The 22,745-nt window shown below is 41.9% G+C and overlaps 2 protein-coding genes across 5 annotated transcripts in view; one reads left to right on the top strand and one right to left on the bottom strand.

Annotated features, from left to right (window-relative positions):
- Nucleotides 1–9,113: 9,113 nt before the first annotated feature.
- On the bottom strand, nucleotides 9,114–13,189 carry Ankrd49 (ankyrin repeat domain 49). Of its 2 annotated transcripts, none has more exons than XM_038322984.1 (3): nucleotides 13,076–13,189; nucleotides 10,893–11,239; nucleotides 9,114–9,884 (listed from the first exon to the last, which is right to left on the bottom strand). In XM_038322984.1, exons 2-3 carry the CDS (start codon nucleotides 11,148–11,150, stop codon nucleotides 9,423–9,425), a joined length of 720 nt encoding a protein of 239 aa, XP_038178912.1. In that variant the 5' UTR covers nucleotides 11,151–11,239; nucleotides 13,076–13,189; the 3' UTR covers nucleotides 9,114–9,422. The 2 variants fall into 2 exon arrangements, with proteins under 2 accessions (XP_038178912.1, XP_038178914.1); XM_038322986.1 differs by lacking the exon at nucleotides 13,076–13,189 and adding an exon at nucleotides 12,647–13,065.
- A 27-nt stretch (nucleotides 13,190–13,216) lies between these two features.
- Nucleotides 13,217–22,745, top strand: part of Mre11 (MRE11 homolog, double strand break repair nuclease) — a 50,006-nt gene continuing 40,477 nt past the window's right edge. Inside the window, exons 1-4 of one of the 3 annotated variants that reach the window (XM_038323752.1) lie at nucleotides 13,217–13,362; nucleotides 13,985–14,097; nucleotides 15,483–15,615; nucleotides 17,716–17,876. In XM_038323752.1, coding sequence (XP_038179680.1) covers nucleotides 14,078–14,097; nucleotides 15,483–15,615; nucleotides 17,716–17,876 — 314 coding nt within the window. In that variant the 5' untranslated portion in view covers nucleotides 13,217–13,362; nucleotides 13,985–14,077. Of the gene's footprint in view, nucleotides 13,363–13,984; nucleotides 14,098–15,482; nucleotides 15,616–17,715; nucleotides 17,877–22,745 lie in introns of those variants that run through there. The other 2 variants (XM_038323751.1, XM_038323753.1) reach the window with 2 other exon arrangements.

Here is a 22,745-nt window from a genome sequence, read left to right on the forward strand (position 1 = left end):
GCACACCTGCCATTTCTTGCACCCAAGACATTCGCTTGCCTCTGCCTCCCGAGTTTGTGTGCCACCAACACCCAGCCCGCTTTTATTCTTAGTTGTTAACTTCGTGTTTGTAACCATTAAACCACATTGGTGGGATAGAATAGTCTCGAAACTGACTTAATCATGTATAAGCACCAGATATAAATAAAAGTGGGTGTGGGGTGCAACTGAGAGAGAAGAACCTTCTGGGCACGGTGTTATATAAATTGGATGTGCATCTGTAAAAAAAAAAAAAAAAAACCCTGAACCTTGACTTCTGGCGTATAGTGAACACAAGCAGCAAATTAGATGGTCATAGTTGTAAAGGGAAGGCCAAGGCTTCTAGGTGGTATCAAACATGGTCACCACCTAGGTGTTGGGAACAATTTCCTATGTAAGCAATAAAAGGCATACATCAAAAGAAAACATTAAGTTAGAGAACATAAAAATTAAGATAATCTCTTGATTAAAGTCACTGTTAAGAACGTGGGGGGTTAAGTCACAGACTGGGAGAACATTTTTGAAACACACTAGCTAATAAATAATCAGGACCCATAAAGAAGTCTCAGAGATCACTGTGAGTAGGGTAAGGAACTCAGTGGAGCATGGGGGAAAGACAGACAAATGAACGCACGACAGACGAGATCCCAACAGCTGACTGACAGACACTGAGACACTGTCCCACACGTTTGTCACCGGGCCAAACAATGGAAGCGGCTATCAAGAAGCTGTTACCTCCCCCACGCTAGCCTGGTTGCTAAACCACCAAACAGGAAACAGGTTCCGCAACAGTAGCAACCGTAGGAGGGCTCATGGCCGCTGGGCTCTCATCCTTTACTGTTGGATGCCAGCTAAGCTGGCCAGGGAGGTTTAGGCAGGATTGTCTGTGACCAGTTGGGGGAGCACATTGAGAGTTTGTCAAAAATGAAAGTGTAAATTTATGTGACTAATTTGAAGAGCTGTTTTTCCTGCTTTTATTAAAGAGGAATGTTCTAATATCACAGCCCTAACATCAGACATGTACTAAACTGGGGAGCAGGGCACCAAAGCTACACAGTAGAGTGCTCCCAGTGACACCATTCACCAGAGCACCAAAGACCAGTAAAGGAATTAGAAACAAGGTTGTTAATCATTGTGTTCTTAGAATATCACAAGGTAAAAGCGCAAACTCCTTTATGTAGAAATGTGGGAGAATTCCACAGATATGATGTTGTACATTGTAAATTATTCAATGGTATAGTAAAAATTAAGTAGACGATGAGGTAAAAATAGTGGCTAGCTTTAAGGAAACACTGAGGGGTGTAAAGCAGGTTTTAGGGACCCCCAACTATATTCTGCACCTTGATCTGAGGGTAGCTGCAAGGTTTGTACATTTTGTATAGTTTGTCAAGGTTTCTAAATTTTGTTGTGTGTATGGTATATCTCCACAAGTTAACAATTAAGCATATTTTAGTTATAAAACAAAAGCTTGTTTGAAATTTTACTCATAAAAAACAATGTCGTTTATTTGATTAAATAATAAGGAATCACACAATTCTTGCTTCCTCTTTTCCCCAACATCAAAAACCTGGAGGTAAATTTTTGGTTGCAGTAGCTGCGTTAACTTGGGTAGTTTATTTCTTTTCTCTTCTATGGCTTTGCCTTTTAAAATTTCCAATCACGATATGTATGTGTATGCCACTTCAAATTCTTTTGTGTATAAATTATTGGTTAAAAAGTATACAATATGCTATTTTAGCTGTAAAAATGGGGTACTTGATAGTTTAATGAAAAATGGTGTCTTTGTAGTTTAATGAAAAAGACCAAAATGGCCACTAGGTGGAGACAAAACCAAAGACTTAATCTAATAGTGTGCGCCTGCGCACGTGCATGTGCGCAGGCACACACACACACACACACACACACACACACACACAACCTGAATGTACTCAGTCTTTAGCAAAAAAATGCTATTGTATTATCGAAGTTAATATGTTAAATTACATGACAATAGTAGTAAGTATAAATCTAGGTGGATATATTTAACATTGTATGTTTGATTCTTTAGTTTTACAACAAATCTCAAGAGCTCTTACCTGTTTGCTTAGGTTTTGAACACTGATGAAGTAATGGGGGGGGGGGGCTTCCTGCTGTTGCGTTTCTTCAGAGAGTTTTCCTATACTTGCTTCAGTGTCTCAGCTCAGTTCCTACTGTCTAAGTTAGTTTCAGACTCCGCCAATCCTTCTATAGTAAGTAGCCATCATTTCAAATTCATTAGATGTTTCCAAGTGGATTAAATTTGGGGGACAATTGCCTTAATGCCCTCATCTGTCTGTTAATGGGGACACTTCTCCTTAGAAGGGCTTTTTTGCCTGGGATTTTAAAACTCCAGTGAATTGGTAAAATGAAGTTATTTGGTAACTTACAAGATCCCAAAAAGCCTCCAAGAAAATATACTTTTTAGAATTTGGAAGAGGTCATCATGTATCCTACTTGCTATAAAAAAATAAAAGGACAAAATTAGTCATTCTTGGATGTCTACCTGCAGAAATCATCCTTACTGAAAACGGGGTTGGTGGCTCATACCTGCAATCCCAGCCCTCTCTGTGGGCAGAAGCAGACAACCATGAGGTCAAGCCAACCTGGCCTATAGGAGGGTCTGTCTCACAAAACCATTTAAAGAAACATATGTGATTACAATATGCTTTCTGTACAAGACCTATATCCTGCTCAAAGGACTGTGGAAGCAAATAACTTTTGAAAGTCAAGCCTGCCTAAATACTGCCATCATCAACAGGTAGAAAGTTCCAACCAGCCATGAGATTCCCGTCCAGCCATTCTGCAACCCAACTGTTGACCATGTTGCTAGGCAAATCTAGGATTTGTCCTGCTGTCTACAAGTGAGTTCTTCCACCTCCCCCCCCCCCAGAGAAATACTCATTTGAAGGAAAAAAGTCAACTTGTTACCTCATCTGGATGTATTCCGGCTTTATCTGTCGGTGGCTGCCTTCCACTAATCCCCCACTGCTGTTCTGTTACTAATCTTGAAACCAGGTCAGTAAATCACCAACTGGTTTCACTACAGTGACTTTTACTTCTTTGTGTTTCTATGCCACAAAGTGAAATTGCCTTCTTACTGTGTAGTTGTACTTATGTGAGGTGGTTAAAAGAAGTAAGCTCATTGGTGCGGGGCAGGAAGGAAGTTTCCAGGGTGGGACATAGAGGGAAATGGGGAGGAGAGACATTCACTGTGCATAGCGCATCGGTTATGAAAATGTCTGTGTTCTGGATGTCTATTGGGCAGCACTGTGCCTGTGGGTGTTGACACTCTTCTGTTCATAATCTTAAAATTTAAGATGGCAAGTCTTATGATAAATGTTCTTCTCATAACAACTAAGACAAAGGGGGAATTTTTTACATAGAAGATAAATAGCATGGAATTTTAAATGGAAGTAGGGTAGAGATAAAATTAACACATCTGTGACCTACATAAAATGTGTGTTTCGCATGTGGTTCCAGGGCATCCATGTTTAAAGTCTAGGTGCTGGGAGAGAGGGCTCAGGTGTTTAGAATGTATCCTGCTCTGTCCCCAGCACTCACCTCAGTCAGTGACACAACTGTCAAACCTGCAGGGGACCTGACACATGCTTCTGGCTTCTTCTGGCTCTTTGGGCAGTCACCCTCACACACACATATACAATTGTGAAATAAAATTAAATCTTAAAATATACCTACTAAACCTTTACAAGTAAATGCATTTTTCCTGATTTTCTATGTCTTCAACCGACTGTAAGATGATGTTAAAGGGTATAGATTCCGTTCTGTGTACTAGCAGACTAACTAGTAATATATACTTAAAGTCAGTTAATATTTTAGCTTTCCTTTTTGAAAAGACAGGTCTAGAAAATTCATTGCAACTTTGTTCAGCTATATAGTAAAATTTGCATTTCCATCATGCAAACTATTCAAAATCATATGTAGCTATGATCTCCAATGAACCGCAGAAATTAGAATTTTCTAAAACTAAACTCATTTGACTTAAATTTTCTAGATACCAAAATTAGGAGTAGGGAATATTTTCTCCCAAATAATACCTCGTGCTGGGCAGGTCTCTTTTCCTATATATTTTAGCTTTGTGTTTGAATGTATTTAAATGAGTTCAGCAATGAAATATAAGAAATCTAAACTCTAATCAATGATTACTAATTTTTAAAGTATAAAATGGTTGTCCTAAGTTTATTTCTGTTGCCATGACAAAATATCCTGACAAAAAGCAACCTAGGAAAGAAAGGCCTCTTTTTTTTTTTTAGATTTATTTATTGTATACAACATTCTGCCTCGATGTATGCCTGCACGCCAGAGGAGGGCACCAGATCTCACAACCAGATGGTTGTGAGCCACCATGTGGTTGCAGGGAATTGAACTCAGGACCTCTGGAAGAGCAGTCAGTGCTCTTAACCTCTGAGCCATCTCTCCAGGCCCAGAAAGGACTTTTTTTGTGTGCATGCATGTGACCTTGTCCAATTAGTCAAGTTTGGATATATTCTTGTACCATGCTCTACCTGAGCTTTTGAAGCAGTGTCTCTCTTAATTTAGAGACAGCCTTTCCGCTAGACTAGCCACGGTGAGCTCAGGGACCCTGCTAGACTGGCCACGGTGAGCTCAGGGACCCTGCTAGACTGGCCACGGTGAGCTCAGGGACCCTGCTAGACTGGCCACGGTGAGCTCCGGGCCCATGCTGACCCTGCCACTAGTGTGGGGTGACAGCTGTGTACCATTATGCTACTTTTATGCTGATTCTGGGGATCCAAACTCAGCTCCTTTTGTTTGCACAGGATGCGGGTACCCTCTGAGCCACCTTCTCAGAACCTGTTTTTATTATGAAACTCTCCCGTTAGGGTAGTTATGTGTGAAACTGGAGCTCATGGCATCTCGAAGGGTCCGTGTCCTTCCTGAGCTCAGTATAATTCTCCAGTGTTTCCAGTTTCGACTACAATGCCTCTCAGAGATGAAATGCTGAGCCAGCCCGCTGTACTTACAAAGGAAGGAAAGCGAAACAAATGAGGTTGCGTTTGGACTGTGGGAGCTGGTCCTTTCAGTAAGCCGATTTCGAACCAACAAATCTCGCTGCAGTGATGAGATGGGCAGGAGGAAGCGGCCATGTCATTAGGTCCACAATGAGGATGCTAAATGAACCCGCATTTTCAATGGATAAAATGATGAACCAGAAATGAATGCTTTTATGGATTTTTTCTCATTTGCTCAGTGTGAACAGGAACCCATCCTAAAAAAGGGGGGAAATGAGGCAACTAATTTGGGGTGCTTCAGGAAGACGCAAGCAGAATGCGTCATAACCCATTCAAGACCTGGCATTTCCCCATAGGTACATTTTCTCTCAGAATCTCATTTCTCTCCAGTCCTTGTAATTATTTCCTTTAATTTTTTTATTCCTTAATTTTTCTTATTTTGCTTATTCCAATTTTTCTGTTGAAGAAACCTTTGATACATAGCTGGAGCCTTTGAAACTGGGGTAGGATTTTTTTAAAAGTCCAGTTGCTTGAATTATTGAAAAAAGCTCTATGCTGCTCATTTTACTGGAAATGTGTGAGAGAAAACTATAGTGAGAAAGAACTATCGTCAGTCTCCAAGGGTACAAATGCCCAGGCTGGCAAGGCATGTCTTCCTGAAATACTGGCAGCAGCAACTACAATGTAATGAATAAGTACTTTCTTTACATGGCATGTATCCCCTGCAACATCTCAACAGGGTAAAGGGACTGAAGTCACACGTAAGTGGCAATCAGGGCTTAATCTCAGGTTTGTCCATTTACCCTGCAAAGTTTCCAGGGCAGTGGTTCACCAATGCTGTGACCTTTTAATACAGTCCCTCATGTTGTGATGACCCCAACCATAAAATTATTTTATTGCTACTTTATAACTGTAATTTTGCTACTGTATCTGACATGTGACTCCTGTGGGGTTACAAGCCACCCATTGCTCTCGGGATTGTCGGGCACCTAGACCTGTCTGTTCCACACAGCAGCCAGCACTCATGTGTGGCTAGTGTGAATCAAGATGTGCTATAAAACACACTATACTTTGAAAATGTATGATAAAACGCAAAATATCTCAATTTAAAAATAGCATTTGTATCTCTTCATCCATTCATTCATGTGTGTGTGCCATGTGCATGTGTTGGGGGACAGAGAACAGCCTGTAGAGGTCAGTTTTCTCCTGCCACTAAACTTAGGAACCAGACTTAGGTTCTCAGGCTTGGTGGCAAAGCCCTAATCAACTGAGCTATCAGGTTTTAAATATGTATCTCATGTTGAAATGAGCATTTTAGATGTGTTGGTTTGCATATATATTTTCTTAAAAATTAATGTCATTTTCTTTAGTTTATTATGACTCTTAGGGAGAAAAATCTTTACTTATGAGGCTTACGTGTCTATGCAAATAGCATTGACTTCGATGCCCTACTTAGGTTCTCAGAGGTAAAATTTTGAGGTTTTAAAGGAAAGTTTCCAGGAATTAAAATCGCCAATTGTCCGTACTGAATCTTTTCTGTCTGCTGAACTTTAACAGATCTCAAGTTGATTTAGAGAAGGTATTCTGTCATACACATTCATCTAGGAATCCTGCAAATGCACATCCCCTAAAGGCATCACCGATGAGAATAGCCAGCTCCACATTTCCTAGAGCCATTTCAGGTAGGGTGCCGATTGCCTGTAACCTACCTGTCAGACTATCAATCATCTCTCCTCGTGTGCATGAGTGACTGCCAATCTTTGATTTTGACAAGAGAGCTGTCTCAGGCAGCCTCTAGGCTTCTTGTAATCCTCTTTACCATGGTAGTGGGATACCATCACCTACAAGTAGTGCCCTCAGATCTCTAGTAAAGAACTCCACAAATCACATCACTGTGCTAGGCTGTGGGCTGGTAGGCTCTCTGGAACTGTCAGACTTGGAAAGGCAACCTCAGCTAGTTTTGCTGTGGACCTATGAATTTTTTCCACTAAATAATAACGACGTGACTTCTCTTTTAAGCATATAACAAGCAGAATGGATGTCTGTATGCCCACTGCTCTCTGTCAGGAGCAGTCAGGCCAGCTCCCTATTAGGAATAAGGAAAGTGTGGAGGCAGGACCAGTTTGTCATCCCTGGCTCGACAGCCAGTTGGGTTACACAGAACTCTCTTAAAAAGCCAACATTAAACATAGAGGCTTCTTTGGCCCCATATTTACACAGTAAGGCAACACAAAGGCAGATACATAGCCCATTTCCAAATAATGCTAGTGTCAAAGGCTCCTTGACCGTCAGGTAACTATGCAGCCTTGCTTGAGTCTACTGAGATGTGTTCATTCTGTCACTTTTCTATTGCTTTCTCAGACAGGCTGAAAAGAAAGCTGCCTTCCACTTCCTTCCAAAGCCCTTGCATCAGACACTAAGAACAAGGGCACATTTAAGCCCCCTATCTTTTGAAGTTATCCTAGATCTTCTGAAGTTATCCTAATTTTTGAGACTGTCATATAATTCAATTCAGCTATTAGTTTTCAAGAGATAATCCAATATTGTTCTAATAAATTGTTATATATACATATACTTAAAGATAATTATTTTACATATATATATATATATATATATATATATATATGGGTGTTTTCTCTGCATGTCTGTGCACCACATGGTTCAATACGATGCCCATGGAAACCAGCACAGGGTTTTCACTCCCTAAACTGGAGTTACCGATGGTTGTGAGTCTCTGTGTGGGTGCTGGACACTGAATCTGGATTTTCTGGAAGAGCAGCCATGCTCTTCACACGACTCCTCCCTTCAGCTCCACACACACCTGATTAAACCACTGTTGAATCTCAGTTGACTGACTTATGTGGGTTGGCCCAAAAGACCAATTAGGTCGACATTTACAAATGACATTGGAAAGGACAGCCGTTTTTCTTCTCGCTGTGACCAAACACTTGAGTGTTATGGTGTAAGAGGCAGTCACTGTGGTAGGGAAGGCAAGGCAGTGTGTGTGAAGTAGCTGTCACTGTACCCAGTGAGAAAGCAGACACAAACGCTGGTTCTTAGCTTGCTTTCTCCTTTTTATTTAATCTGGGACTTGAGCCCATGTGACGGTGCCACCCACACCTGGACACGCAGTCTCTCTTCAGTTAAACCTTTCTATTAACTCCCTTCCAGACACACTAGAGGCCAACTGCTGGGTGAATCTAAGCTGACAGTGAGGATGAGCCCCTCGTCTTTCCCTTGGACTCGAGTTCTCGTGGTGAGAAGACCCTTTGGGAATACAGAGGGGCTAGGGAGTCCATCACAAACTATGTTGCAGGCACCAGGAAGAGAAAAGTTAATGCAGCTTGAACTTGAACAAACGTGCCACAGATCCAGTGCAGTTCTATGCCAGTTAAAGAAGAACTCACACCTTCTGCACGGTCAGAGTTCTACTCTGTTTATGCTGTGCCACTACCCATATTTCCTCTCTTGTTGTTTGGTTTTTGTAAGAAAGCCTGAGCCACTTGTTGTTCGGGTCCCCTATGATAATCACCCCTCACTGTTGCAATTCTGTGCTCCTTTGCCTTTGTCATGGCTTATAGAAAATGAGGGCTGAGGGGTAGTGGTGGACATTTCCTGGAACTCACTAAGTCTAGGTAAGTAGTGCCCAAACCATCAGGGAGAGAGAGACGGGCGAACCCTTCGGAGGGCAGTTTTAATCTCTTGGACCAAGGTACAGTTTTGTGCATGTCAAAGTGACACTGACTGGCCATAACAATAAGGGTCACCTGGGTTGACGAGGGTGAGGTAGGACTGTCCACAGGATTATGAGGAATGTGGTGGGGGAGGCAGTGTAAAACATTCAAGGATTAAACATCTCCCTGCTTTCCTCAGAATGGCCTAAAAATACACCTAAATGGTTCACTATTTTTTGAACTTACGAAGATGTAAGTCACAAATTTGTTAGTGTTTCTTGTTAGAATGAAAGCAACTGGAGATGCAGAGAAGACAGCGGAACTGCACCAGTATGTTGAAGATGAAAATTTGGAGTTATCTTAGCTTATAAAAATACAAGTCAATATGTTAAACACTGAACAAAGACCCAGGGTATAGGATATTTAAAAATACTTTTCTCTTGGATCAGCACCAAAAAAATATCCTTAGCTTCTCTATTACCCATGTCCAGTTAAAATTACCTCTGATAAAAATCACAAGCTCTATGGCATTCACCACAGCTGCATCCAAACACCTCTCAAATACATTTTGACACCAAGGTCAAGCAGGTCACTTGAAAGAAAACTGTGATTCATCCAACAAAATTTCTGTAGTGAGACATCTGCTCTCTGTATATGGGGATATTTTACATCTCATACATAGGAGGCACTGGTACTTTGAAGCTTAAGAAAATGACTGGAGCCATTAAGACGAAGGTGAAGAGTTGGTACAGTCTTCCACGATTTTAAAGAGGTAGTGATAGACGCTTGTCCTCCTGGCAATATCGGAAGCGGTTTCTTGAGAGTTGTTTTTCAGCCCTGGTTTGATGTAGCGATTCATCAGGAGGAGTTCTAGGGTGTCCCTGCTGTCTCTATTCCCAGCAGCAAGGTGCAAAGGGGTCAAGAGGCCTTTTGTTTGGGCATTGATGTCTGCATCGTGCTGAAGTAAGAAGGAGGCCACCCTGGTGTTATTCCATTTACAAGCACTGTGTAGTGGTGTCCAGCCATCCACAGTCACTGCATGAACATCTGCCCCCTGAGCCACCAGCTCACGAACAATATCTAAGTGTCCACTGTAGGCTGCTCGGTGAAGAGGGGTGTACTCATCTTCGTCCCTAGTGTTCACTTCAGTGGCCTTCTCAGAAAGTAGCCTCTGCACCGTAGCAAGCTAAGGAAAAAAGGAAGAGAACTTTAAAAAAGTCCAACTCAAAGCAAAACAATCGACAAAGGCAATTACATCATCCAGTGGCTTTAGACTTTAAGATTCTCCCTAAAGGAGGAGACAGTAACTGATTAATGAACAAGTTACAGCCCATTGCATTCTGGTGCATCTCAAGAATCTGACTCTCTGAATATCACACCACACATTTAACCCACTCTAATAAATGCTTATTGTCCAATGCTTTGACCCTAGATGAACAAAAGGTTTAACTGTATTTTCTATTTCACCTGTAAAGCAAACCTAACTTTCCTATAACAGTATATCAATCTACATGGCATAGGAACAAAAAACAAACAAACCCTTTTAACAGCAGAATAAAGTGATGCTAAAGCAGCCTAGAGACTGAAGAGCTCAGTTCCTCCAGACAAGCTCAGAGACATGTCATGTTGCTGGGCATCAAGGACCTCTGACAGAATACATTGTGCTTTGGGATTGAAAAGAATCATAGAGTGTAAAACCCTCTCAGCTTTCAGTTTACTGACACACATGGGAGGACTTTGCAAACTAAGCACAAATGGTCAAGAGGGAAGAACTGATTTTGGGGTACTATGTTTGGATGACAAATCTGCCTGGCCTTCCTCGTAGGACTTTGTGAGGAGTAAATAGAGCAGTAAGACACTTGATGGACCAGTCATCTACGTTAATTTCCACCTACCCATCCTTAGCAATACTCACCTGTGGAGTGATCCTAGTGATTTAATTAGAGGGTTGTTTATAATTACCCCCAAACCTCCCGACATCTAGTCAGTGTATAATGTACTGTACATTTTCATATGTACTATTTCATTTGACATTCCTACATAAATGAGAAAAGTATTAAGCTGCTATTTTTAAAGACAAGAAATTAAAAGGACCAGAAATGATCGACTATGCTCAAAGATACAGAGGTCAGGACCAGGTATCTGGGCTCCAAACCAAATGCTTTTCCAACTATATAATGGTTTCTTTTTTTACCCGATTTTTTTCAGCAGCCCAAAGAAGCAATTTGCTTGGATCTTTTTCCATTTTTTTCTCTTGCAATTGATACCATTCTTCGTGTTTTTCTTCTTGTTCCTCCTCTTCATCAGAATCGCCTACCCAGAGACTCTGCGTACCAGTGGGAATCAGGTGTCCATGGGTTTCCAACAATTCAAGCTGATTAAACTGTTCAGAAAAGTCCAAAGAGTTTTCTGGGTCTGGTGTTTCCTCATCCCTTACTTTTTCTTTTTCCATTTTTGCTACTATTCTAAAAAAGCATTTCAAGCACTAGGGGACAGTCTTTCTATAGACAGATTACATCTGCATTGTTTGGTCGTTCCGATCTGAAAACACAAACACAACAATGTTAGACACTGGTAACTAGGCATCATCAACAGGATACCAACCTTGCAAACAAGACAGATAAATTGTCATACTGTCTTTGGTGTTCGCTCCTAAAACCCATTAGATTTATTAACTACTGGACTTCAGAAGTTTCTGTTGTTCTCTATGATCATTTATAGTTTTTTTAAAATTTTTTTATGATTTATTTATCTTTATTTTATGTTCATTGGTGTGAAGGTGTCAGATCCCATAGAACTGGATTTTCAGACAGTTGTGAGCTGCCATGTGGGTGCTGGGAATTGAACCCCGGTCCTCTGGAAGAGCAGTCAGTGCTCTTAACCGCCGAGCCATTTCTCCAGCCCTCATTTATAGTTTTTATCTTTTATAAAAAATGTTTTTTTTACTATGTAAGTGGTAATAACTATCTTAATTTTAATCTATTAATTTAGGTATGTTAAGACAGATGGAGTATAGGTACATTCAGTACACAGAAGGATTGTAATTCACCCAGTACTAAAAGATTAGAGTTTTCCTGTGGGCAGAGATGTTTAATCTGGTAGCCTGCCATATTACTTTATAAACTGACATCAGCTTAAAGAGTTAACCAGAATGTAAGACTCAATTAAGAAAACGAGAAGTACGTTGAAAACCATTTATCAGTTTAACTATATTTTTTGAACTTTGCCATTTTTCATTGCTAATTTCAAATGTTACAACTTTCATTCTCTGTTGAGCCGATTATATTTCTCTGTCTATTCTTTTAGGTGCTATGTCTTACATTGTTCTGCCATCAACCTTTGAAGGATAGGCCATCTTCGGCTCAGATTTTTGTGCCGTTTGTATGTAACCTCCATTAAGAACTATTTGTATCATTAAATTTAAGACCTATCATTTAACTTTGCTTTGAATGGCCTCTAAGGACTCATCAGTTATACATACTCCTCATGGTTTTTTCTACTTAATTTTATGTGTTCACCATTCTGAACACATGAATAAAGTCCTAGTAAGCTTCATTACTAGTGACAAGAGCACCAAAATCATGACCAGCAACGTCCTAGGGTCTATAGCTGTATTGTAAAATATAAAAATCCCACTGACGTTTCTAAGGTCTGATCGGTCTGTCATTTTTTAAGAGCGCGATCAGAACTATTTTCTTGCAGTTTTCAAGGTTTCCTTTCATTTTAAAACTATTTTCTAAAATTACTATGTCACGCCAATGCTTAACATGTCAATACCAAAACATCACAGCACAGATCTCAGCCTCCTTCCCACACCTTTCGTTATGAAAACTCATATTAACTCTGACTTTACCGTTCCAGATGTAAGCTACATATAACTGTCTTAGTATATTTAAAAATAAAACCCAAATGTATCTCCTGATTTAAGGCATGAAACTTTATGCATACCATTATGGAGGAATAGGGCGTTCCCTAACTTAAAGGCAACACTCCATTTTAGAGAGATACGAACTGTTCCAATTCTCATCTCAGTGAGATGGAGCCCCCTGTCCCATTTCAGAGGACTGCGCTAAGACTCTGACAGTTTAAGACGAGTTGCCTTGCATCAGCATCAGGACCTTCCGGGGTCTGATTTAGTTCAACGTTCCACATTATTTTTACTCCACTCTCTTCACGGTTCTATCAGCACACAAAGTAAGGCACAAGTGGTGACCGGGGATCCTGGGGCGCTCGTCAGGGGAAGAGGGAAGAGAGGCCTCTCTCCGGTCTAGCGGGAGGGCTTCCGATTCCCACACCGAAGAGGCTGCCTCGGCGCTACCTACGACGTGGCCCGCCACCCACGGCCGCCCGCCCCGCCGCTCCGGACGCTCGCCTCACCTTCCACCGAGAACCTCACCGAGAGCATCGCTTCCGGGTTCTCCCCTCCGCTGACAATGATTGGCTCCTTGTGGGGGCGGAGCCATTCTTTAGTCAATGAGAGAGCAAGGAGGACATGTGACGCCGGCGTCACCAGTGAGTCTCGCGAGAAGTACGGCGGCGGCTGTCCCGCGCCTAATTCAGGATTCTGCTCGCGGTGTTCTGGTTCTGGGCATTCCCGCTCTGTTTCCCCCGAGCCGGAGATGATCCGTGGTCTCGCCGGTGGGCTCTGACGAGTCCAGGTTGGGGTAACCTAGGCCTCACTCTTTTTGCGTGGGGGTTCACGGCGGAACCCCCTAGCGCCTGGGGCCGTTGAGGAAGAAGGGCCGGGTGGGCCGGGTGGACCGGGAGGGGTGCGGGCTCTGCGTTCCGGCCCGGAGCCCCTCGGGTGGAGGGTCGTCCGCGGTGGCAGCGCCGCTTTCGCAGTCACTACTCTGTCACCTTGGCTCTGAGAGTCGTTCCACGCAGACCACGTGTTTGGTTATTTATTCTGGCTTTAAATGTCGGCTGCTCCATTAAAGCCCTGTTAATGTTCAGTGTATGTGGTGGCCTCTTCTCCAAAGCCCTAGGTAGTGTAGCTTAAATGTATGCACGCAAAGAATTACGTCTGATCCTCTCTGCCCAGGGATTTACTACCCAATCTCATGAGGAAGGCAGGAGAGAAGTAGTCATGATACTGCTGTTAGGGCCTCATTCGAGGATGTGACTTAACCTTTAGGTCATGAAACAATTACAGTAAGTGTTGAAGATGAAAACTAGTCTTTCCCAAAATTGCCAGTGCTTGTTTAAGAAGCCTACCCTGCAACTGAACTCCCGTTGGTGAAATATGTGCAACCATTATAAAATGTGTGTTTTGATATTTATCTTTAGAATTTGGATCGGGTGACTTCTCTGACATACCTGAACACAGACCCCCAGCGTACTTGGAGAGGAACCTGGCCCCAGAAGAGCTCTACCGTAAAAATGAGCCCCACAGATCCACTGTAAGACTGACTCATTAACTGTGACGATCTTAAGAGAAAACTGGACACTTTAACAAAAACAGCAACAAAACTTGATAATGAATAGAATGTCACCAAAAACATGCCTGACGTGCTTAAAAGCTAGTCCTGTACACTTCTAAGCAGAGAGATAGTTGGGAGCTGTAGAGGAGTGTGGTAAGCAATTACCTGGCCATGCAGGAAAACTCACTTCTGGTTTGTTTTAAACTCTTAAGTCTATAAGTAATCTTTTAGAGGAAGTTGCTTTAATATTGAGTAAATTAGAATGAATTTGAATGAAATGGAAATCAATAAAAGAACTCTAGAAGTTAGGTGTGGGTGCTTGAACATGGGTGGAATCTTCCCCTCTGGTTTCAAGTTCTCCATCAGAACTAGCTGTGTGGTGTTAGGAAGGTCAGCAATTTCCTGGACTCGCCTTGTTTGGTTTTTTGTTTGCTTAGCTAGAATAATAATGCTCCTTTGAGGTCTGAGAGAATTTATGTGAAAATACACACACTCTGGAAGGGTGTAGCTGTGAGCTGAGAAGTTTGTGGGGCATCCATGACCCCTTGCATGCAGCTGGTGGAGCTTCTGAGTTGTGGAGTTGCGTACAGAGTACACTTTGGATTCCTAGTGGTCCAGTGAAGAGAGCCTGACTTTTTTATGCTCTCTTGTCTTGATTCTCCTGCCAGTGTAGTGAGTGGGTTATCTCTGTGTCTGGCCTTCTTGTTTTCCAGAGATAGTGACTTTGCCTGCCTTTTTCCCTGTGGGGACTGAGATTACATCTAAACTATGAAAGTATCGTAAAGAACTAAACTTAATGCTAAATTTAGTGAGTGTTAATAACAGTTAAGCTGCTGTTCATGGAAACACCTTTATCAAATTTCATTTGGATTTGAACAGTTCTGTTTTGTGACAAGGTCAAATTTATTATTGAAAAACTGTGTAAAGAGCAGAGTCAGCAGATATTTTCAGGGTTTGGAATGTAAGCAACTACTATATTTGTATAAAATCTCTTAAATTTAGAGGAAGACTTTTAAATGACTTTTTGAGAAAAATGTACAGTCAGATAATAGCAAGGGAGCAAAGCCTTTGGTTTTTTGTTTAGCAAAGTGGGGAACAGATCTGAGAGTGTATAAAACTGTTTGTATCAAGGCTATGAATTTTTATAGCAGACACCTACAAATGTCACTCACTTTTGCTCTGTGTTTAATCGAAGTGGAGAGCCATGACGTTAAAGACCTGTTAAGTACTGCAAACTTTCATGCCACGTCTAAGGCTAGAAAATGATTTGCTTTATAGTTGCTATTAATTTATTTTATGTTTAGGTCTCTGTTTGCTTGAATATCCTTTTAATGAATCGCATTGAATTTTGTTTTTTCATGCAGTGACGATGAAGACACATTTAAGATCCTGGTTGCCACTGATATTCACCTTGGATTTATGGAGAAGGATGCAGTTAGAGGAAATGATACATTTGTGACGTTTGATGAAATTTTAAGACTTGCCCTGGAAAATGAAGTGAGCTTTGGTTGCATTTGTGTGTGCTCTTCTGTACTTCCTTGGGTAGCAGCCTCATTTCTGTTAAGTTAGAGTTGACTGCATGACCTCATGCACTCACGCTTTCTGGCTAAATGTCAATATACTTAAGAATTTGAGTATTTTTTTTTTTTTTTTTTTTTTTTTGGTTTTTCGAGACATGGTTTCTCTGTGGCTTTGGAGCCTGTCCTGGAACTAGCTCTTGTAGACCAGGCTGGTCTCGAACTCACAGAGATCCGCCTGCCTCTGCCTCCCGAGTGCTGGGATTAAAGGCGTGTGCCACCACCGCCCGGCTTAAGAATTTGAGTACTTTGTCTTCATAATTGGAGCAGGAATTGCCTTGGCAAATAACCTTCAAATTTAGAAACATGGGGTATTTAACGATGCACTAACCTGTTGTGATTCTCATTCATGTAGTTTAAGTTGGCCTCAAAGTCACTGCTAAGGGCAACCTTGAAATTCTGGTCCTCCCCTCCTAAATGCTGACTTATAGACACTTGTCACCATATTTTACCTTTTTGAAGAGGTTTTCTTTACACCTCCGAGCACTCTGACATTATGCTGCTTTTTTATAATGACCTCATGTAAAATGACTAAGTTGTTTACCCATCACTTACTTGTGCTCCCCTGTGGGAGAGATTCTGTGACAGCGAAGTCTTTCTGTTGCTTAGTAATACCTAAGAAAGCTGAGCTCTGTACCAGTCACCCCTGGTTGTTGATCTTTGCCCTAAAATTCCCAGGGGCTCCTAGCGCCTGTGTCCTCCCCAGAATGATGTTCCAGTTGTGACCTAAGACTGAAAGAGCGGTGTGCCTGCCGAGATAGTCACGTGCTTGCTCTGGCTTTTGTAAGCCGCTGGAAAAGGGGGCAAAGCAGTGTCCTCTGTCCTGTGTGATGGGAGTGAGAGACAGTGAAGGGGAGGAAAGCAGTTGTTCCAAGCAGCTTTGGAGCCTGCTGAAGAGAGGTGATCTAATGCTCACCTTTAGGTGCCCTTCCTCTAACCCTTTATGCTGTGACATGCTCTCAATTTGGTTCTAAGGTCGTCGTCCTGCTAGCAGTAAGAAATTCATTGAATTTTAATCTAAGTTTAGATTAACTCTTTGGTCTTCCCCAGTGGATTCAAACTCTGTAATTTGCACCTTGAAAGGATATAGGCAGCTCTAGGACTCTTAGAAATTGGATGAATGTGCTGGTTTTAGCTGATTCTTTCCCTGAGGTGAGAGAAACTTCAGGAGGCCTGTCCAAGTGTGTATTATATTTGTCTTTCAGATTTTTTTTCTGTATTTACTATTTATTTTAAAATCTAAATTCTTGACTTTTAAGTTTTCTTGTATACAGACCCTTGTTATCCAGCTATTTTTATTTTGTTTCTTTGTTCCTTGATTCCCCACCTCTCCCACCCCTCAAGACAGGGTTTCTCTACCTCGGCCTGGCTGGCCTGGAATTTATTCTGTAGACCAGGCTGGCCTTGAACTCAGATCTACCTGCCCCTGCCTCGTGAGTGCTGGGATTAGAGGCACGAGCCACCACTGCCTGACATTCTTTGATATTTTAAAGCTCTGGTGGAGGGAGGGAGAGAGGCTTGGGAGTGTGTGTGCTCACACATGCCAAGGCACATTGCATGTTGGTATATGTGTTCGTGTGTGCATGCAGAGGCCAGCAGTTGATGTTAGATGTCTTTCTCAGTTCTTTCTACCCTATTTTTTGAGAGTCTCTCATTAAAGCTGAACCTGAATATGATTTACTAAAGTTCCTTTGACTAGTGCAGCCATAGAGATCTGTGTTTCAGTGTCTTCTGAATTATTAAAGCTAGCAATCTTTGTTCCATTCTGTTTATCTCCATGTCTTTGTACTGTGATTGAACCATGGATATCATCCATGGCAGGCCAAACTACACCACTAGGCTGTTCTCTCCCATTTTTAAAAATCGAGCAGTTATGTTGCCAAGGCTGGTCTCTGAAAGGGGAGGCCTTAAGTGACCACATCTTTTTTTTTTTTTATGAAATCTTTTTTCTATCTCTTCTGTGCTTTAAATAATTTTTACCTTAAACTTACCAATTATAACACTGTTTTCTGTTGATTAGGTGGATTTTATTTTGTTAGGTGGTGATCTTTTCCATGAAAACAAGCCCTCAAGGAAAACCCTGCACAGCTGCTTGGAGTTGCTTAGGAAGTATTGTATGGGTGACCGCCCTGTGCAGTTTGAGATACTCAGTGACCAGTCAGTCAACTTTGGGTTCAGTAGGTAAGTACACTTCCGTTTGAGGAAAGGTTTCCTTGGGCGTGGTTTCTGCATAATAGATAAATCTGTGTTCTGCTTCTTATTGCTCTAACAAAATAACCCACAAAGAAACTTGAAGAGAAAAGGGTTTATTTGAATTACAATGCCAGGTTACAGCCCACCGTTCTGGGAACACCAAGGCAGGAACTTCAAGCAGTTAGTTGCTTCCACAGTCGAGCAGAGAGAGAATGAATACATGTGTGCTTACTGCTCAGCTAGCTCCGAGTGGTCTGGCTTCCCTTAACAGCTACCATGAACAAGAACATTTCCACAGGCATGCTCGTAGGCCAGTAGACAGTCCTTCACTGAGACTTCCCGGGTTACTCTAGATGCGTCATGTTGATGAAACCAACATATTATCTCTTCGCTCTTTTGCCTTTATTCTAGGCAGTTTTCATAGCAGATGCAGTTCTTTGAATTTTCTGTATATTGTTAATTTGTATTTCTTTCTTTCTTTCTTTTTTTTTTTTTCTCTGTAGCTTTGGTGCCTGTCCTGGAACGAGCTCTTGTAGGCCAGGCTGGCCTCGAACTCACAGAGATCCACGTGCCTCTGCCTCCGAGTGCTGGGATTAAAGGCGTGTGCCACCACTGCCCAACAATTTGTATTTCTGAACTAATGTTGGACCTCAGTTTATTCTTACATCTCTCATCCTCTTCGTTTTCTTCCGGAGTTTGTTTGCTTTTGTTTTTTCTACTTTAAAACTTTGTTCTTTCTCTCTCTCTCTCTCTCTCTCTCCCTCCCTTCCTTCCTCTTTCCCTTCCTCCCTCCCAGACAGGTTTCTCTGGAATAGCCCAGGCTGGCCTTGAATTTGAAGAGACCCACCTGCCTCTGCCTCCCAGGTGCTGAAATAAAAGGTGTGTGCCACCACTGCTCGGTAGTGTTTTTTTTTTTTTAATATATTTTTTGACATGATGTGTGCAAGTTACTTACATATGCTAGTTACTAAGCCATTTTTTAGGCTTAGTAAAAGGCTTAGGCTTTTCCCCAGTCATTTTCTTTTGGCTGTGCTTATGGTTTGTTGTTGTGGCCAGATATAGTTTTGATGGAGGCCTTATAGTAATCTAGAGCATTATATAGTAAAGATATCTTTTTTTTTTTTTAAACCTGCCTACGTTGGGGCTGGAACCCCAGGCCTTATGTGTATTAAGCAGATACTCTACCTCTGAGCTATATCCCCAGCCCAAGTCATTGTCTTCTTTTTCAGTACTGTACGGACACCACAGTATATTTTAGTGAAATGTGTTCTTTGTCATCATGCTGTCAGATTCTCTTCTTTCCTTGTCTTTGATGGCCCTGGTACCGACTGACTAGTGTTTGTAGACCACCTCTCATTTGCTTTTCTCTCTTGTTTCTTTTGGACAGGGATTGTGGGCTAGGGAAGACCATCACTGAAGCGAAGGGCTTTTCTGATAGCCTTGTCTTAGATGTACATGACCTCTCCAAGACTTCACTGATGTTGTTGACCTTGGTCATTAGGCTAAGATGTCTTCAGGTTTCTCCAATGCAAAGCTGTTTTTCTTTCCATTGCCCTTGGTTAGGAGTGGGTCCCTAAGGCAGCCCATACTCAATGGGAGAGGGTTAAAATCCACCTCTGGAGGGAGGAATGTCCGAGTATTCACAGGTATTTGTCACTGAGCTCCTTCCTTAGCCCCTTTATTTTCCATAGCTTCTTTCTATATATCCCTGTGGGCCTCAGACTCATGATTTCTTGCCTCATTGTCTCTGCTAACTATGATTACAGGTGTGCACTACCGTGCATGAGTACCTGCTCTCTGAAGTCCTTTCTCTCTCTTGCTCTCTCTCTCGCTCTCTCGCTCTTGCTCTCGCTCTCTCTCATTTTTCGAGACAGAGTTTCTGTAGCTTTGAGGCCTGTCCTGAAACTAGGTCTTATAGACCATGCTGGCCTCGAACTCAGATCCGCCTGCCTCTGCCTCCCAATTGCTGGGATTAAAGGTGTGCGCCACCACCGCCCAGCCTGAAGTCGTTTCTCTTTAGGCATATGTGAGTGATGAGTTCCTACTTACTTATTTATTTATTTTTATTGCTGTTGAATCTGTTGTTAGTTTAATTGTTGGAAAGCCAGTGAAGCATGGTGGTTAAAAACATGGATTCCTTGGATGTGGTTATGCTCGCACATAATTTCATCATTTTGGAGACAGAGGCAGGAGGATTGTGTGGGCATGCATCAACTTCAGGCACTGTCTGGCCTGTCTCCCCAGTTCCCAAAGAGCATAGATTCTGGATAATTTCACTTTAGAGCATGGCTCTGCCATTTAATGGTCACATGACTACGTCATTTCCTTACTCGTGCTAGGTACATAAGTTATGGAGATTGAGTTAGCAAGAAAACTGCCTAGAGTAGTCTTCAGCCTGAAGAAAGCACTCGGGTGACTGAGGCATTTGTTATCCTCAGCCTTTAGCTGTGGGTTGAATTCTGTATCTGCTTGGGTTTCATCATACGCATTACTGTCCACTTGTTCCTGCAGTGGTGCTGGGGTTGCTCCACGACCTCCCATGCCAGGCTCACTTTACTGCTGAGCCGTGTTCCCAGCATTTCCTCTGTTTTAATCTAAGAATTTTTTTTTTTAGCAATTTTAGGAAATTCATTTTTACCCCCCCTCCCCCCGTTTGAGACAGGGTCTCACTATATACTTTTGGCTGGCCTGGATCTCACTATGTAGACCAGGCTGGATTTGAACTCACAGGGATCTGACTTCCTCTGCTTCCCAAGTGCTGTGATTCAAAGTGTGTGCCCCCCCCACCTGTCTTATTTTCAGAAATTCTGTTACTTTTTCTTTTTCTTTTCTATTTTTGGTTTTTCGAGACAGGAGCCTGTCCTGGAACTCACTCTGTAAACAGGCTGGTCTTGAACTCAGAGATCTGCCTGCCTCTCCTCCTGAGTGCTGGGATTAAAGGTGTACGCCACCACCGCCAGACTCTGTTACTTTTTCAAACAATAGTTTCCTATTTTTTTTCCCTCAATGCTTTCATCTTTTTACTCTCTATTTTTTAAAAAAAAGATTTATTTATTTATTTATTATGTATACAACATTCTGCCTCGATGTATGCCCGCACACCAGAGAAAGGCTCCAGATCTCAGTACAGATGGTTGTGAGCCACCATGTGGTTGCTGGGAATTGAACTCAGGACCTCTGGAAGAGCAGCCAGTGCTCTTAACCTCTGAGCCATCTCTCCAGCCCCCTTTACTCTCTATTTTGATATGAACACTAACTTTACTTCATCTCTTTCCATTGCATTCTGGTTCTTTCCTGTTCTGGTTTTCTTATGTCATATGGGAAAAATGGACAGACACAGAAGGGAAATTATGAAATAAGGAAAGATCAAGTAGCCTGATCAGGTTATAAGTAATTAAAAATGTGACTCTTGAACTGACAGAGAGGTGGCACAGACTAGGAACTCCAGAAAGAGCCTCAGGTAAAAGAAAGGCAGTCTTCAATGGAGGTGAGAGCTCACACCTTGGGGAAAATACCCGTTATTCAGTGAAAGTTCTATGAGGAATTATTAAGTATGAAAGAAAGTCTGTAGGTAGAGGACTCTATAAAAGCATCTCTTTCCTTGCTGTAAAGATTGACTTCTACAAAGATTTTAAATCTTAGAGACCTGTTAACTTCCCACTAATCAGCTACCCACTCTTTCATACAATTCATACCAACTATTTGTGGTTTGAATTTATTTGAGATGTCATGTAAAAATCACAGGAGATAGAAAAAAAAAGATTGATACCTTTGTCTTCTTAAATATAGTTACACTGAAAGAATTCCAGAGCAAACTTAAAAATCATATTCACTGAGGAAGAGTACTTGCAACTCAATAGAAATTAAAGGCTGCTTTTTAAATGAATATTTCCTTCTGTTGATTAAGGAAGTCCATTAGTTTATAAAATTTAGGCAGAGAGTATACATACTGCACAGAAATGGAAACAGCGCTAATGCCTGTTGAGAGTGGCTGTCTCATTGCTAAGGCATCAGATGAGCTGGCTGAAGTGTTTTTCTCATGGACACTGGATAGGCAGACAGTTCTCGGTCCTCGGTACACATTGCAGTTACCTAGGACTCCCAGGTACTCATGTCCAGTCTCCATGCCAACTGCTGAGTCTCTTGGAGTGTGGCATGGGCAATGATTTCTTAAAAGATCCTTAGCTAATTAGAGCTATGGCCTAGTTCAGACCCGCTGGTGTAGATTGAAAGGATTGATTAAAACCATGTGGCTGAGGTTGAGGAACAATCTCTGGTACATACTCACTGTGGTATCACTTGGAAAACAAGACCAGACAGAGTCTAAGTGGTGAGGACCTGCTTCAGCTTTGGGCAGTAAGCCATGCAGCTGGCAAAAACTGAAGGGAGCTCTTTGCATACAAGATTTCTGTAGAAAGAGTTCAAAGTAGGTTAAGCAGGGACAGAAAGCCATATTGTCTTACCATGTAAGAAGGAAAAAATGTACTTTTATCATAGATAAAATTTTTGAGAGCCATAATAGAAATGGCTCACCCTACTGTCACAGAGAAGAGGAGCCTGATGGCTGGGGGAAGGGATGGACAGGGACTAAATCACAAATGGGAAGGCAATGGAGCTGGTGATAGGCTATGTTCTTGGTGTTTTGGATTCCAAAACCCTGAGCAGCAACACCGCTATATGAGCCCGGATTGTTTTCTCCCCTCCTCCGAGCTATCAGGAGAAGCCTTATACAACAGTTAGACATTTTAGAGGCCTGTTAACTTCCCAGTTATCAGCTGTCTGTTCTTAGATATTCATACACTTTATACTTTCAAACTTTTTAATTTAGCAGTTTATTTCCTGCACTGACTAGGATTG

Source organism: Arvicola amphibius, chromosome 3, assembly GCF_903992535.2.
Source record: "Arvicola amphibius chromosome 3, mArvAmp1.2, whole genome shotgun sequence".
Lineage (NCBI taxonomy): Eukaryota > Metazoa > Chordata > Mammalia > Rodentia > Cricetidae > Arvicola > Arvicola amphibius.

What these genes read in the sequence shown, in the direction of transcription:
- Ankrd49 (XM_038322984.1), bottom strand. Translation starts at nt 11,150, where the DNA reads ATGGAAAAAGAAAAAGTAAGGGATGAGGAAACACCAGACCCAGAAAAC. An exon ending in GGGCTGCTGAAAAAAATCGG is followed by an intron (nt 9,885 to 10,892) that starts GTAAAAAAAGAA and finishes TTTTTTCCTTAG; the next exon opens with CTTGCTACGGTGCAGAGGCT.